Below are 15,064 nucleotides of genomic sequence, written 5' to 3' on the forward strand. Positions count from 1 at the left end.
AAGTGTATGAATACGAAAATAATAATCCATCAGTTGGTGATATACTTTGAAAAATCACTACATCTCTAAACCAGTTTACTGCCATTTTACAACCCATTAATGTTATACCTGCATGTAACCTTCCAAGCTGCAAATCCCTGTTCAACAACTGCCCCCATCTGGGGTGAATCCTTACACTATACTATAAATTCTATTTGAATGAACACAGCCTGACATAGCGTGACAATTTTTCGCGTACACTGTGCGATGTACACATACAGCTGTTGAAAGCCGTGTTCATTCAATTGAAATTTCTAGTATAATTTTCTCTTGATAGTGAGTAATTTAAAGGGAACTGTCCCACCACCCACATAAATGTACACATCCATTACAATTTTGATCTAATTGCACTCAAAAATATTGATTATATACAAATTATTTTATAAAGATATTACCTCAGCTGCATGTACATAATTATACATATCCTAAAGCTTTTATGGCAGGTACCTCTTTAGAAACTAACAATATTATTACTATGCCAATTGCACAAACTACCACCTTTTTTGGTAAAACATGCTTACAGAATTGCATTGAGATTTGCATTATTCAATTGTTATCACCACAGTTATCTAAGAATTTAGAAGACATAAAACAAAATAACAAATACGCTGCATTAAATTGCTTTCTTTCAAATATAATTCAAACGTTATTTAACATTTTCTAATCTGCAGCATTTGATTTTCATAAATTTTCATGGTGTATTTATTTCTTTTGTCATTTTATATTTCGTATTTGACTTTGGTGAGACATTCAATGTCCGAGACTGTTCTCTCATAATTAGGGGTGTGAGTGACCACATAATTATTTTAAAAAAGGTAAGTATGAAAAGTCTGAAAAGCTCTGCATTTTGGAAAGCTCCTATACTTTTTACAGAGAAAGTGCAGAAAAAGAACTGAAAATCAAATTAAAAAGTCTGAATTCATATTTAAATCTGAACTCACACCCTGCATGATACTTCCTATAAGCTAAAAAGTCTTCTCTCTCTTACATAAATCTCTCAAATTGTAAACGCATGATATACCCTACTTCTCTATACATACATAAGAATTTGTTAATATCCCAGCAAACACAAAATGTTTTACAGACAATAATTAAACATTAGGTTATGTAAAGGGTATAAAACGTTTTTAATAACATAATGTTATTAAGTGTTTACAAAAATATTTTGCCAAAAAATATTTCGCAATAATGTTTTTACAGGATTTTTAAAAATGAATGTTGTTGTAGTTTTTTTATATATAAACACCTCAAAAGAAATAAGTCCCCCTCTGAACATGTCGTCATAACATCGTAAGGTTTCATTTTGTACCAACAAAACTAACTTTGAAATAATTATATGACTGTTTACTAAGTGCTGTGTGAAAATGAGAGATTTCCATGACTTCAGGGCTGAATGAGCCTAAATTGAAGGCAAAAACTGCCCTTTTCAAAAGTCACAAAGTAGGCCTATGCTTGTCACAAAAGTTGATTCATGGCTTGTTACTAATGGAAAACCCTGTGAGTGCAGTTTAAAATCCTCACCAAGTGAACATTTACTGTAATGTGTATCGATTCTTGATCATTCAGCCATGCAAATCCCCTTGGTGCAGAGTTCAGCACAGTGAGTTGTAAGATGGTCAGTTCCATTCCTTGTCCCAATACGCTTTGCAGTTAACAAGCATAGGCCTACTTTGTGACTTTTGGAAAGGGCACTTTTTGTCTTCAATTTAGGCTCATTCAGCCCTGAAGTCATGGAAATCTCTCATTTTCACACAGCACTTAGTAAACAGTCATATAATTATTTCAAAGTCAGTTTTGATGGTACAAAACGAAACCTTACGATGTTATGACGACATGTTCAGAGGGGGACTTATTTCTTTTGAGGTGTTTATATAAAATGTTTTCATGACCTTTATATAACCCAACATTTAATTTTTGACCAAAACCAAAATGCTTTTATAACACGTTTATAACGTTTGAAAACCATTTTTGTATTTGCTGGGTATGACACCTTGGCATGCCTACCATACTTTATAAAAACATTTCTTTATAAAAACATTTAAGTACTTTAAATGATCAGATTTACTTCATAACATCTTTGGTTCAAAATGGTTTGGGTCACTGAAACATCCTGACAATAATTATAGATTTGAATGTTGCTCACACTAGAGCAATCTACTCCAGAAAGCAGACCTGCATTACAGCAATATGTGATGTAATTTGTGAAAACCTTCACATGTCGCATTATCCAATTTTGTTTTATAAAGATAATAAAGGCTAAACTCTTGAACTATTTCTTTATTTTTTCAAGTTGCTCATAACTTTTGATGTTGAAGTCAGAGGTACAAAATGAAAACAGTTCTAAAAAAAGAGTTTCCGTGTTTTTTCTACAAAACTCAAGAATTAAAAATGTGACCATGTGCAGGGTTTCCACAGATCACATCACATATTGTAACATATGCTGAAAAGGACTCTGATCGCCAGACTGAAGCAATCACATCAGCATACACTGGACGCTGATCATTTGTGATACCATATATGCAATGTAATATCAAACTAAAATATCAACAAATATAATCTTATTTTTAAGTTTATAAAGACTACACCTAACTATTTTAGAAAAAAGTATTTAATTTTCAGTATGATTTTAAGTTTTTCTATATGAAATAAATCTGTAACTTTTGATTTGTGCAAATGAGGCCACTGTGGTCTGATTGGTAACAGTACAAAAATGTGATAACATGATCATTTGTAATTCAATAATTACTCTCAATCCCAGAGGCTTGTGACTTCTATGTCATCAAACTGGGTGATGAAGGAGTCACAAACCATCTGCAGATCAATAATAACAATTGTCTTAAAATCTCTAAAAAATCATATGGAATGTCCTGCATGGGTCTGATCAGATCAGGCCACATTTCTTTATGTGATGTGATCTGTGAAAAACCTTCACATGTTGACATTTTTAATTTCTGAGTTTTTTAGACGTCAAAGTTATGAAAAAGTTATAAAATGATATGTGAAGGGTTTTCACTGGTCACATCACATATTACCTCCTTCAATGACCTAGTAATAAAAAATATCCAAGTTTTCATCATTACCTACAATACCTGGATCCTGGATTTCTTTACCAGTTTGACTGAAATTCCATCCCACAATACAATAAGCCTTTTTATAGTAGAGTGTATGCTTTCTCAGCTGACAAAAGTTTACTCACTCCAAAGTACGCCCTCTCCATACTTCAAAAAGGCTTATATGATGGATGCTAACAGCACACCCGTTTCCTCCATTAGCACTCCACACATATGGTCACCAGTCCAGGATACGCAACAGGTAATTTCTGTCAAACTGACTTCGCTAGCGAAACACAGGATCCACATAATCAATTCTTGGAAGCTTGTATCTTCTTCACACACTTAATCATGGAATCTGTTAATGCGATCCACCTAGGGTCATCACCAGCTGTAAAAAAGCCCCTATTCCTGGTCAGGTAGGTGTGGGTCAGATTCAATGTAGGATGTGCTAACGACATCTGACCACCAGATCCCGCATGGCCAAAGGCTATATCTATTGATTTCTGCAAGGATTCAAAAAAAGATGCATGAGTTGGAATTAATGTTGTATGTATACTATGGATATCTTTTTTTAAAAGTTTAAACTGATATTCAAGTATCGATATCTTGTTCATCATTAAATCCAGCCTAACTAATAGAGGCCCTGCATGAAATTATTGATTGGCTCCAAACAAAGGATTTGAGCGGTGTCCTTCACCGTAGTTATGGCGGAGTGCAGTCCATTCAATCAAATGTTGTCATCAACCTATTTGATCGTAGTGCAGGGTTATGTGTGTGAGACGAACTGTCACGGTAGATTGCAATCATGCTTTTGTTGAATGCATTTGAGTAGTCCGCCATATTTACGGGATGATACGTCACATGCAAGGCCTCTATTGGAGCTACACAATCATCCATTGGCACTAGTTGGGTGATTTTATTCTGTGTCGGTGTGAGTATTTACAGTTATTAGTTAATTTAAACAAATTTCTATGTATAAATACTATAGAATTGCAAAGTATGAGCACTGACCCTTTGCCAGTGGCGGCGCCAGGAATTTTTTTTTCGGGGCGGGGGCATTAGGGGACAAAGTGAATTTCAGGGGGCAAAATCAACAAATTTTGCGCAAAGTTATCGCAAAAAGTGGAAATTTTCGTCATTTTGGGTTTTTTCTGGGGGCAAGAGTTCTGACTGGGGGGGCATGGTCATCTCAAAATGAGAATCTACTTGCAAAATGTTGTCATCACCCTATTTGATCGTAGTGCAGGGTTATGTGTGTGAGACGAACTGTCACGGTAGATTACAATCATGCTTTTGTTGAATGCATTTGAGTAGTCCGCCATATTTACGGGATGATACGTCACATGCAAGGCCTCTATTGGAGCTACACCATCATCCATTGGCACTAGTTGGGTGATTTTATTCTGTGTCGGTGTGAGTATTTACAGTTTCTAGTTAATTTATACAAATTTCTATGTACTATAGAATTGCAAAATATGAGCATTGACCCTTTGCATGGTCATTTCAAAATGAGAATTTTTTAAAGCATTTTGGCACCTTGGGTTCATTATGCATGGACTCAACATCTCCATCATACATCACTGAACTCATTCAGCCTTACATTCCCAGTAGAAGTGGGTTACGCTCTGCCAAGGACACCAGGCTTCTCATTGTTCCGCATACATGCACTCTAACTGGTGATAAAGCCTTCTTTGTAGCAGGACCTTTTCTTTGGAACAAACTCCCTCGTCATATCCGCCACTCTCCAACGCTGGCAACCTTCCGGTCTAATCTAAAGACTCATTTATTTGATATTTGATTTGTTGTTTGTTCTTGTTTGTTTTGTTTTTTCTTCTTTATCTTTCTTTTGTAAAGCGCTGTGATACATGGTTTTCTTTGTAAGAGTGCTATATAAGTGCCTGCATAGCATAGCATAGCATGGGTTAATTTGTGCAAAGAAAAGCATGCTTATGTCTAGCAAAACTACACTTTTGCGCATACATTTGCACAGAGAACCATGTTTTGGTAGTAAGATGACGGATCTATACAACGGGTCAATTCCCCATTTCTCACTAATTCCCACAATGGCCAAAATTTTCTTGATGGTGTTTACTGGTCAATATCCGTACTTTCCACTTGGTACTTTTCGACAAACCCTGAAAGAAACATCATCAATATTGCTCATCTTATTTGGGTATGTAGTCAAGTTAGCTCTATCGGTAAGGCGTTAAACTGTGTTGCATTAGTGTTTGCAAGCCCCTTTGGCAATCTCTGTTTGTTCTTGTGAATGCAATTGAGCTAACTTGAAATTCCCCTGGACAAGGAACTAACTGCTTAGTTTGCCTTGGTTACCAGTACAAGAACTTGATCCTGTCTGCAATATGGTTTATTGCAATCAGGGTTGCCAAAAGATTTCAGCCTGAATCGCGGGTCAAATAATCGAAAAGTCGCCCAATTTTTCACTTTACCATTGGTTTCTATGGGGCAGGAAACTAGCGGAAGTCGCGGGAGCCAATGTTGAAAAGTCGCCCAATTTTTTTCTTAACCATTGGTTTCTATGGGACCGGAAATTGTCAAAAGTCGCGGAAAAATCTTCAAAAGTCGCCCAATTGGGCTACCAAATCGCGGGTTTGGCAACCCTGATTGCAATATGGTTTATTGCGGTAGGAATATCCATGGTGTCCATTTCTTAGCTGCAAATCCCGGATTGTTGTTTAATGGTTTATGTAAGATGTGTCTTGGGTCCCAGTGGTGAGCAAATTCCTGTGAAGTGTGCTGAGGCTTGTTGGTTCATGCCTGAGCCTTGCACACTGTGAATCCTTATGTATTTATTTATTGCATCGTATTTGTGCTTTTGTTTTTTTGCAAATCCAACATTAAATCTTGTTCGGAATGAAAGATATTGGTTGAGAGACCCCTTAGCTAGAGTGCTGTGCCACCAATTACTCACCACATTTGGGTATATTCCAAATCCAACATTAAACTTTGTAGGGAATCCATTCACCATGTCAAACTTGGCTTCCCAATTAGAGGCATCATATAATGAGTGTACAGTTTCCTGGGACAGGAGAGGTTTTCCATCAGGTCCTTTGACACTATATAATATGATGTCATATAATTTGGCTAAAGCACGAGCTGTTCCTATTCCTAGTGATGAGGGCTTCTCAACAGCTCTCACATCAGGATTATTCATTGATCCAAACTGTTGAGGCAAACAAAAAATTGTTACTTTACTTACTTATAATTGTTTGGCTGTAAAGGTCCAAAATCGTTGGCCTGGTCAACTGGTAGGTTTGTGCAGGAACTAAATACCAAGGATTTGGGCAGGTAACCTTGTCCTTACATATCGCAATGTCATTTAAGATGGTCAGGACCTTGGCGAGTTGGACACTTTATTATCATGGATTATGTTATGCCATAAAATGCTAAACTTGTGTAACACTTTATGAATAAATCCAGATGTGCTGTTAACTCTTTAACTTAAATAACCTCTTTACTTTGTTACTTTTGTATACTGGCTAAACTTTAGCTTCAATTTCATAGTTTGCATTGATATTTCAGAAAAATTACGAAGCAACCAGGAAGTAAAATTGCATTCCTGCAGTAGGTTTCCAATTCCTAAAAGATAAACTTTCAAGACGGCATAATCTCTGCAGTCGCAGGAATGGAAAGACAAATTCCTGGTGATCAAATGCTGATATGGATTGTGAAAATGCCATTCACCAGCGGAGATACAAAATGTAACCTGGGAATGTTGAATCTGACATCAGGGCATAGACGCATTGTCAATGAACTATAGAGTACCGAAGTGATGATGTCACAAAAACCTTTTTTTGCATTTCAGCGTTTTGAATACCATGTATCGGTGGAGCATGATGAAAAACATCCACAGTCCAAATTTGGTGGGAATCAGATCATGAGGGCCCGAGATATGGCTGCATGAATACCTAAATTGGCCCCATTGAAATCAGTGTGAAATTGGCCTGGTTACACTGATTTCAATGGGGCAATTATGAATTCAGGCCAATCTCGGCCCTCATGATCCGATTCCCACCAAATTTGGACTGTGGATGTTTTTCATCATGTTCTACTGAAATATGGTCATGAAAATGCTGAAATGCAAAAAAGAAAATTTTATGATGTCACACTTCGGTACTCTATAGCCACTGTGATTTATTTTGCTTTCAAGTTGACTTGAGTTAAACTGATAGCAACTTCTAATCAATATATCGGCTAATCACTCTTCTGATAGAGCTGATAGACTCAATGTAGATGCGGAATATATTGCACAACTTAACCATTCCTAGTGACTGCATAATATACTACCAGCATACTTACATGGCATATAGTTCCACAATTGTTGTACACACCAGTCCAGAATGTTGTCCCTGATACTATTCCCCATAACACTCTACTTGATCTATATGTTGTCAGGATAGGTTTAATAAAACTCCACAGTCTATCATCATGTGTAAATCTAGCTGTCCGGTAGTTTAGCTCAAGTGGAAGCCCAATATAAAAGTCTATATCTGTAAGAAAATGATTGAAAAGTTATAAAATGCTCTGCATGCTGGTCATAGCTTTCAACATAAAAAAGTCCAAACTGGGAGATATTTTCTAGAAATACCAAGAGCTATCTTAAGTTGGAATGACATCATCAAAAGGGTCACAACAGGTCAGTCATGACTCATAGGACAACGAGACGACAATCTCAAGAAACACTGAACCAATACTAGGTTTGTTTGAACATATTTTAATGCATTTTTTGTGTTGATTCCAAATTTGGTCACGTAAATGTACAATTCTGAAATTTTTGAATTTTTGAAACTTGTTGTCTACAGTCGACACCAGCGTGGAGAGCAAATTTCAAGCCTGGACTTATGGGAACAAATGTTAAGGTAAGTGACCAATGCCAAATGAGTGTATCAGAAATGTCATCACTTTGGCATTTTGTTTTCGTATCCTACACATACAGTCAGCATTGTAATATTGCATATAATGTCAACAGCGGAAAATGATAATAATATTGATTATTATCAATGAAATATGGATAATTTTGTTCTGCATACATTTATTTACCACTGTGTAAAAGCACTGACATCATTACCAAACTTGACTGAGGTGAAACAATGAATAGTGCATCATTTTATTTACCAAATGGTTCAGCAACCTCTTCTCTGAAGTACTCCCCAACTGTTCTATTTTTAGAATCCACACGGGACAGTAACTGACTGGCTATCTCCGCCATTACCACCATGTGGTACCCACGAGCTGTGCCTGGTTTCCATACAGGGGTAGACTCGGCAAACACTTTACCTAGCTCTTCGTAATTACTGAATAACTCTGTGCTCAGTTGCCTGGATACTATGGGAAGACCAGCCTGGAAAAAGGACACATTTACAGATCATATTGCTTTGCGTGCTAGACAATGACTTCAACATAAAAAGTCAGTTTGAAATATTTTCTAATAATAAAGCTATCTTAAGTACCCCTGAACCAATACAGGGCTTGTTATACTCATTTTAATGCATTTTTCATGCTGATTCTAAATAAGGTCAGGAACAGTTACAATTCTGAACAGTGGCATAGCATGGGTCATCACATTGGGGGGGGGCACCGACCGTGATTTTCCTATGGGATTTTAAAAATTTCAGATCAATCTGCATATACCCTCATGGAAAGAGTAAATGCGCATGAAGGAAATAAGGATTGAGAGATATCCCATTGACATGGCTTGGAAGTTGTAATGTGAATGGATCAGGAATTTCAAAATGGGTTTAGACTAGAGTCCGAAGTTTACCGTTTTCTAAAATCCATTTTCCGTGTTGTAATCCGTGTTGTAAAATTTGTACATCCATGTTTTATGAATAAAGCTTAAAATGATAAACAATGATCATGAATGATATTAATGTCACAATAAAGTGTTCAATATCGCAATCAATATGCTCTGATTGGAATATATTCTCACGACAATGGGCCGACTGTTATGATGTTTGGATGGATAGGGGGTTCATGCCTTGGTAATATTAACCAATATAGGTCCTACCTTTATTTCGGTATTATTAAACAGTATTTTTATCATAAAAGTTGACACACACAACTCAAGATTATTTTTAACATTTAGTTCTCTTATCTTTTAACAATTATTGTCACGTCATACAAAAATTTCATTTTCCGTGTTGTACCTCCGATTCGTGATTTTTTTTTCGTTTTCCGTAAAACGGAAAACTTCGGACTCTAGTTTAGACGTTCAGAATGGCAAGTCTTGCTGGAGACTCACCTCATGATTCAACAGCATTCTCACTGTGATATTTTCCTTGCCATTTTGTGCAAACTCTGGCCAGTAATGGGACACCTTGTCATCATACTTCAACTGCCCTCTCTCCACCAACATTGCCATGCATAGAGCTGCCAGTGCTAGGAAAGTAAATTGATACATTTGGTTGCTGTTAATTTTGTGCCCATAACCGTTCATCAAGATGTCATTGTTGTACAATTGTATGCACTACTATTTGAAAACCATGAGTAAATGAGAGGAATGAGTATTATTTAAGGACCGTCGATGTTAGGATTTTAAAAAATCGATATATTGGTCACTCATTATCGATAATAATCGATAAATCGATTTTCCTCCCAATTTTAGTGACCTGAAAATTCAAGTCACTAAGCTTCAAAAATACTTGCGAATTGCGCTGCCAGCGGACAAGTCGGGTGTCAAATCATTTGTGAAAGATGTTTAAGTAAGGGGTTTAAATCATCAACATCACTCGGTCTCATGTTGAAATGGAAGAAACATTTAGTTTGCTCATCGAATTGTTGTTATAACTACTACTTTCTTACTTTAATAGTGATTTTAGCGTCCCTGATCCCTGTAATCTTGCAAGCAGTGGCGGCGCCACGGGGGGGCATGGGGGGGCAAATGCCCCCCCAGTCAGAACTCTTGCCCCCTGTTGCCCCCCCAGAAAAACCCAAAATTACGAAAATTTCCACTTTTTACGGTAATTTTGCGCTTAAACTTTGTTGATTTTGCCCCCAGAAATTCACTTTTCCCCTAATGCCCCCGAAAAAAATTCTTGGCGCCGCCACTGCTTGCAAGTGCCGCACCATCTTCACGCCCGATTTTTGGATTTTTTTTTCATTATCGGCAACTCCGATATATCGATTTTCTTCCAAAAGTGATATCGGCGATATTGATATTATTGGATAGCCGATTTTTTGATTATTATCGATTCATTGACGGTCCTTAGTATTATTGTGCACCTTCAAAATTAATGCAAACAAATACAGGAAAAATTAATTAACAAAAAACAGCAGAATAAGAAGAGATAGAAAAAGAAATAATGAAAAAAGAAGGAAAGCTAAATTCTGCCCATTTTGATACCTGATTCATGTCAATTGTTAACTATAACATAGATTTATTTTGCCATGTATTATTGCTGTTGTGTATAATTTTGTTGGTGTGTGGGAGGCTCATGGATGTGTTTACATTGATGGGTCTCTTACACTCTCTACACAGGCATCCCTATCTTTGGATTGGTTGTATACTGCTTCATTTGGTTTGTGTGCTTTTTGTTATATGAGAATATTAGTGTCATTTATATCATGTAAAACTGTATTTTTATCTTGCTGTATGTTGATGTATTGATGATGCCGGTGTGAGGTGCACCGACAATCCCCCTTGGGGATTTTGTCAGGTGGACCTCTCACTGGTGTTACTCTTGGCATTTTTTCTTAAGTTGTTTGCTTGCAGCTGGTCTGCTATTTTATGCATAGTATTGTTTGTATAATGATTAAGTTAAAATCATATATTGTAAATTAAGTTTGGTAGTTTTTAAATCTGTAAAGGGCATTGAGGAATCTGAGATTCTCAATGCGCTATATAAATACTGTTTTATTATTATTATTACCATGGTGACAGACCATTAAAAGAGATGTACATGCAAAAATCCATTAATGCAAGTACGCAACACAATTCTTTGCATTAGTGATTGTAGATCTATGCCAAGATACTCAAGCAAGAAAAGCAAACACTTAACCTTTGGATCTGCATCTTTTCAGTGTTATGGAGAATGGAGATAAGTACTGGTACTGGTTTTAAAACTGCAATTATAGCAACCTTGTAACAGGTTAGTATCATAAGTTCCTTCCTGGTGTTTTTCCTTCTTACCTTTTGTACATGACATAGCAGCTGTTAAGGTGTCCTCTTTCCATGGTTGAAGGGCTTCATGGTCTGCATAGCCTCCCCATAGATCTATCACCTTCTCGCCATTGTAGTAAGCTGCAAACGCAGAACCACTCCCTAAAGGCTCTAAACCAGATTCAAAATTATCCCTAGAAAAACAAGTTGTGCATAAGTTAGGCTTTAAAAAAGCAAGTTTGTATTCAAAATTGGTGGCTTGGAAATTTAAAGGAGTAGGTCGTGATCCTAGCATCTTCTTTTTATGACATTTTTTCAGTAGTAGATATCCACAAAAAAAGTTTATTCCCAAAATTTCAGTTGATTCCGATTTTTGCGTTTTGCGAGTTATGCATGATTATGTGTATTACACTGCTCCATAGACAATGTGTTGTAATTTCGTTCTGGTATACCAGAACAAAATTGTATTTCACGATATCTTTGCTAAACGAATTAATCTGCAAGAAATTTTTTGTACATAAACATTATGTAGCCAGGTTTCCAGTGATATAAAAATCTCAACTTAGAAAAGTGGGGGTATGATGCTGTGGATCACGAAATGCTCTTTTAAATGCACGATGTGTGTTTTTTTGGTATATTATTAGTTTTAGAAGCTGCATGTATGGGAAAGTGTTTTTAGCCTATAAACTAGTCAGTAAGTAAGTTACTTAGACTAATATCGGTTGATACCATTTCATGGTTCAGCAAAAATAGTGAATTGAAAAGAGTAAGAGATAGTGATTTTGTGGTTTTCATGCAACATTTTGGGATAAATCTTTTAGGAGGTTTTAAATTTATCTTTTAAACACTAATCTTTTACAATTTACTCGCCTGTCATTTCCGAAAAGTAATGCGAGCTGAGATATTTGGGTTGAAAATTGCAGTTTTTGAGATTTCTTTTTTACAACTTTTTCCCAAAAAAATTCAATATTAAAATAGCTATAATAACTTTGAAAGTAAGAATACATGTCACATGTATTATTGTATATAATATATGCATCTTTATATCTTGATGCAATATTGCAATTATGCATTATTGTGGTGATTTTGTTAAATTTTGCCCCCAAAGTTGATTTTACATGTCGATTGTCCTTTAATGTCGAATATGAAATAAAATTCATTATGTCAAAGGTCCGCTATGCCGAATATGAAACAAGGTTTGGGATGTCGATATATGAATAAGGTTCGCTACAAGCCAAATATAAAATAATAAAGATCACAATGTTGAATCAAACCCTAAAGCATTACCCTAACCCTCGCTAACCTTATCAACATAGTGGGGGAGTGGGCCTTATTTCAAATTTGACATAGTGGATTTTAACACAGCAAACCTTATTTATAATTGATGCAAAGAGTTAAACCATATTTTGTATAACTTGACATCTTGGAAACCTTATTTTTTGACACAGCGAACGGTGCAAATGTTACTTCATATTCGACACAGTGAACCCCCTGGTTTATAGAAAAATACCAGCTGGACATAGCGAACCTACGAAATATACCAGGCATAAAATAGGTTGAATTAAATGCAGTATAGAGCTCTATGTGTGCAGGCTTGTGAGGCAAAACTTATTTGCTCTTGGTCTTCATACATACCTAAACACTTTTGCTACATCCTCAAAACCAGGTGCCACAGTTCCATTGATCAACACTGGTAGTTCTGTCTCAAACAGCAAGGGTATGTATTGAAGCAATACAGCAACAACTATGATGATGCACGATGTTCTCAAAATGCCCATATCACCAGACTATATCATTAGTGAAAGAAAAAATAATAACTAAAATCTAGTTCTTCAAACTTCTACACACTATAATGTACATTCTATCCATTCCACACAGTAACTATAATTGTGTCGTCATGGATAGTACTCATTACAATGTACTATGTAGTATTACTAGATAGATACTCGATCAAGTATATCAAAACCCTGGGAGTGAACCCTCTACTGCATTAAGCTGAATTTATACTCGATCGCTTTTGCAGAAAAGCGATTCTCATGCATGCTCAGTGTTTACATTTCCAGAGCGTCAAGTCGATCAATTGATTCAAATCACCGAGGCAAAAACGATGTCGCTTTTGCAAGTTGAAGAAATCTCAACTTCCCATCGATATCGCTTGACACGTGAATGCGTCAACCAATCATATACAGCCAACTGGATCTATTATTTTGCTATTAATTAATTTACTTTTCTCGATTATTAGTTTTTAGTGATGAATTAATTCAAAGCAATAAATATTGACAGCAACTGATGTTTTAAAAATGTATTTTGTGGCATTTGGAATATTTTAATTGATCGTCTACAATCGCTATCGCTGTGAAAAGTATAAATGCAAAAGCGACAAGCGATGCATCACAAAATTCGGTGATTGCACATCGTTTTCCAAAAGCGTTCCATCGCATCGCTCGTCGATCGATCATCGAGTATAAATTCAGCTTTAGAATCTAACATATTTGATCTCCATTGGATTTACATAATGATACTGATAGCAAACCTATAGGCTAGCGATCGAACTTCGCTGCTTGTCTTGCATACACATGCATAGCAATGCATAGTGACAGACATACCATAAATGATACATGTAAGCTTACTCACGGCATGCATGGCTATTGCAAAATTATAATAAATATCTGATAAGCTTATCACATCTGATTCCACACAAGCATGCAATACAAGTCGTGAGTGCTGCTGGTTGCAGTCAAAAGTATTCTTTCAACTTCCTGATATAACTTTATAATATAAGTGCAACAAAAATTACTTACTGTTTTTCAATGGAATGCAAATTCTGATACATTTCTGCAGCTTCTCAGCTCTCTTACCTGTTTACACAATTCCCGGAAGTGTTTGTGAACAGCTAAATACAACCCGTAGTACGTACCGTCACACAGGTGTTTGGCGGGAGTTTAAAAATAGTGTCATAGAAAGGGGGTACAAAAAGCTACAAAACCCTAAACATGGGTCCCGATATGAAAAAAAAATCCAAAAATGACCCTAAGTTAGGATGTCGAAAATATGTCAACTAACCCTAAACGAGGATTTTACTCAAATAAAAACACCCTAAGCGAGGGAATTGGTTTGAAAGCTTCCCTAAACATGCTAAACAAGGATAAGGGGATATCACATTTTTGATATAATAACAGTCCTCGAAGTAAATTTTATAAATCTAATGATATATTCTTTTTTTTGGTGTTTTGGGGAAAAAATCCATATCTTCAATACGAAAGGTCAAACTTTTCAATTGATCGTCGGCTTTTCATCCCACCTACATACACTTTAAGTACATATCATCAGATTTATAAAGTTTACTTCGAGTACTGTTATATCAAAAATATCAATTTTTAATCATTTGCCATAAAATGTGTATTACATTGCGAATTTCAAAAAATCAAAATTATTTGACATTCTTCGTATTCAGAATGCAATTCGATATATCTGATGTGCTCACAATAAATACTGCCCAAACGTTCATACCCCATCCCTTAATCCCAGGATCATTAAAAAAAATTACCCTTTAGCGAAGATCGTTCTTAAAAAAGAACCCTTCTAAATAAAATGAGTGTTTTGAGACCCTAACTGCGGATCCCAATTTTGCTTTTCAAAACCACCCTAAATCCATGTTTTCTTTCACGCGGATGCTTACAACTTTTATGCACAAGTGGCTATATAAGTGGCTGTGCAATAATTATGAGCCCCCCCCCCCCCCCCGGGTTGAATTTCCAAACGGCTCACCAAAAATCGCTTGCACGTCCCTCCCCACCCTCTCAGGCTGCCAAAATCGCTTGCCCCACCCATCTCAGCCTGCCAAAAATCTTTGCCC

General features: G+C 36.3%; 1 protein-coding gene across 1 annotated transcript; it reads right to left on the reverse strand.

The window, feature by feature from the left end:
• Positions 1-1,276: 1,276 nt before the first annotated feature.
• Positions 1,277-14,112, reverse strand: LOC140156605 (beta-lactamase domain-containing protein 2-like). The gene is made up of 8 exons (XM_072179543.1): positions 14,010-14,112; positions 12,844-12,995; positions 11,239-11,402; positions 9,352-9,488; positions 8,226-8,451; positions 7,410-7,600; positions 6,022-6,273; positions 1,277-3,595 (listed from the first exon to the last, which is right to left on the reverse strand). The coding sequence occupies exons 2-8, from the start codon at positions 12,984-12,986 to the stop codon at positions 3,401-3,403; spliced, it is 1,308 nt and encodes a 435-aa protein (XP_072035644.1). The 5' UTR covers positions 12,987-12,995; positions 14,010-14,112; the 3' UTR covers positions 1,277-3,400.
• Between the last annotated feature and the right edge of the window lie 952 nt (positions 14,113-15,064).

The sequence above is a fragment of the Amphiura filiformis genome, chromosome 7, assembly GCF_039555335.1.
Source record: "Amphiura filiformis chromosome 7, Afil_fr2py, whole genome shotgun sequence".
NCBI lineage: Eukaryota > Metazoa > Echinodermata > Ophiuroidea > Amphilepidida > Amphiuridae > Amphiura > Amphiura filiformis.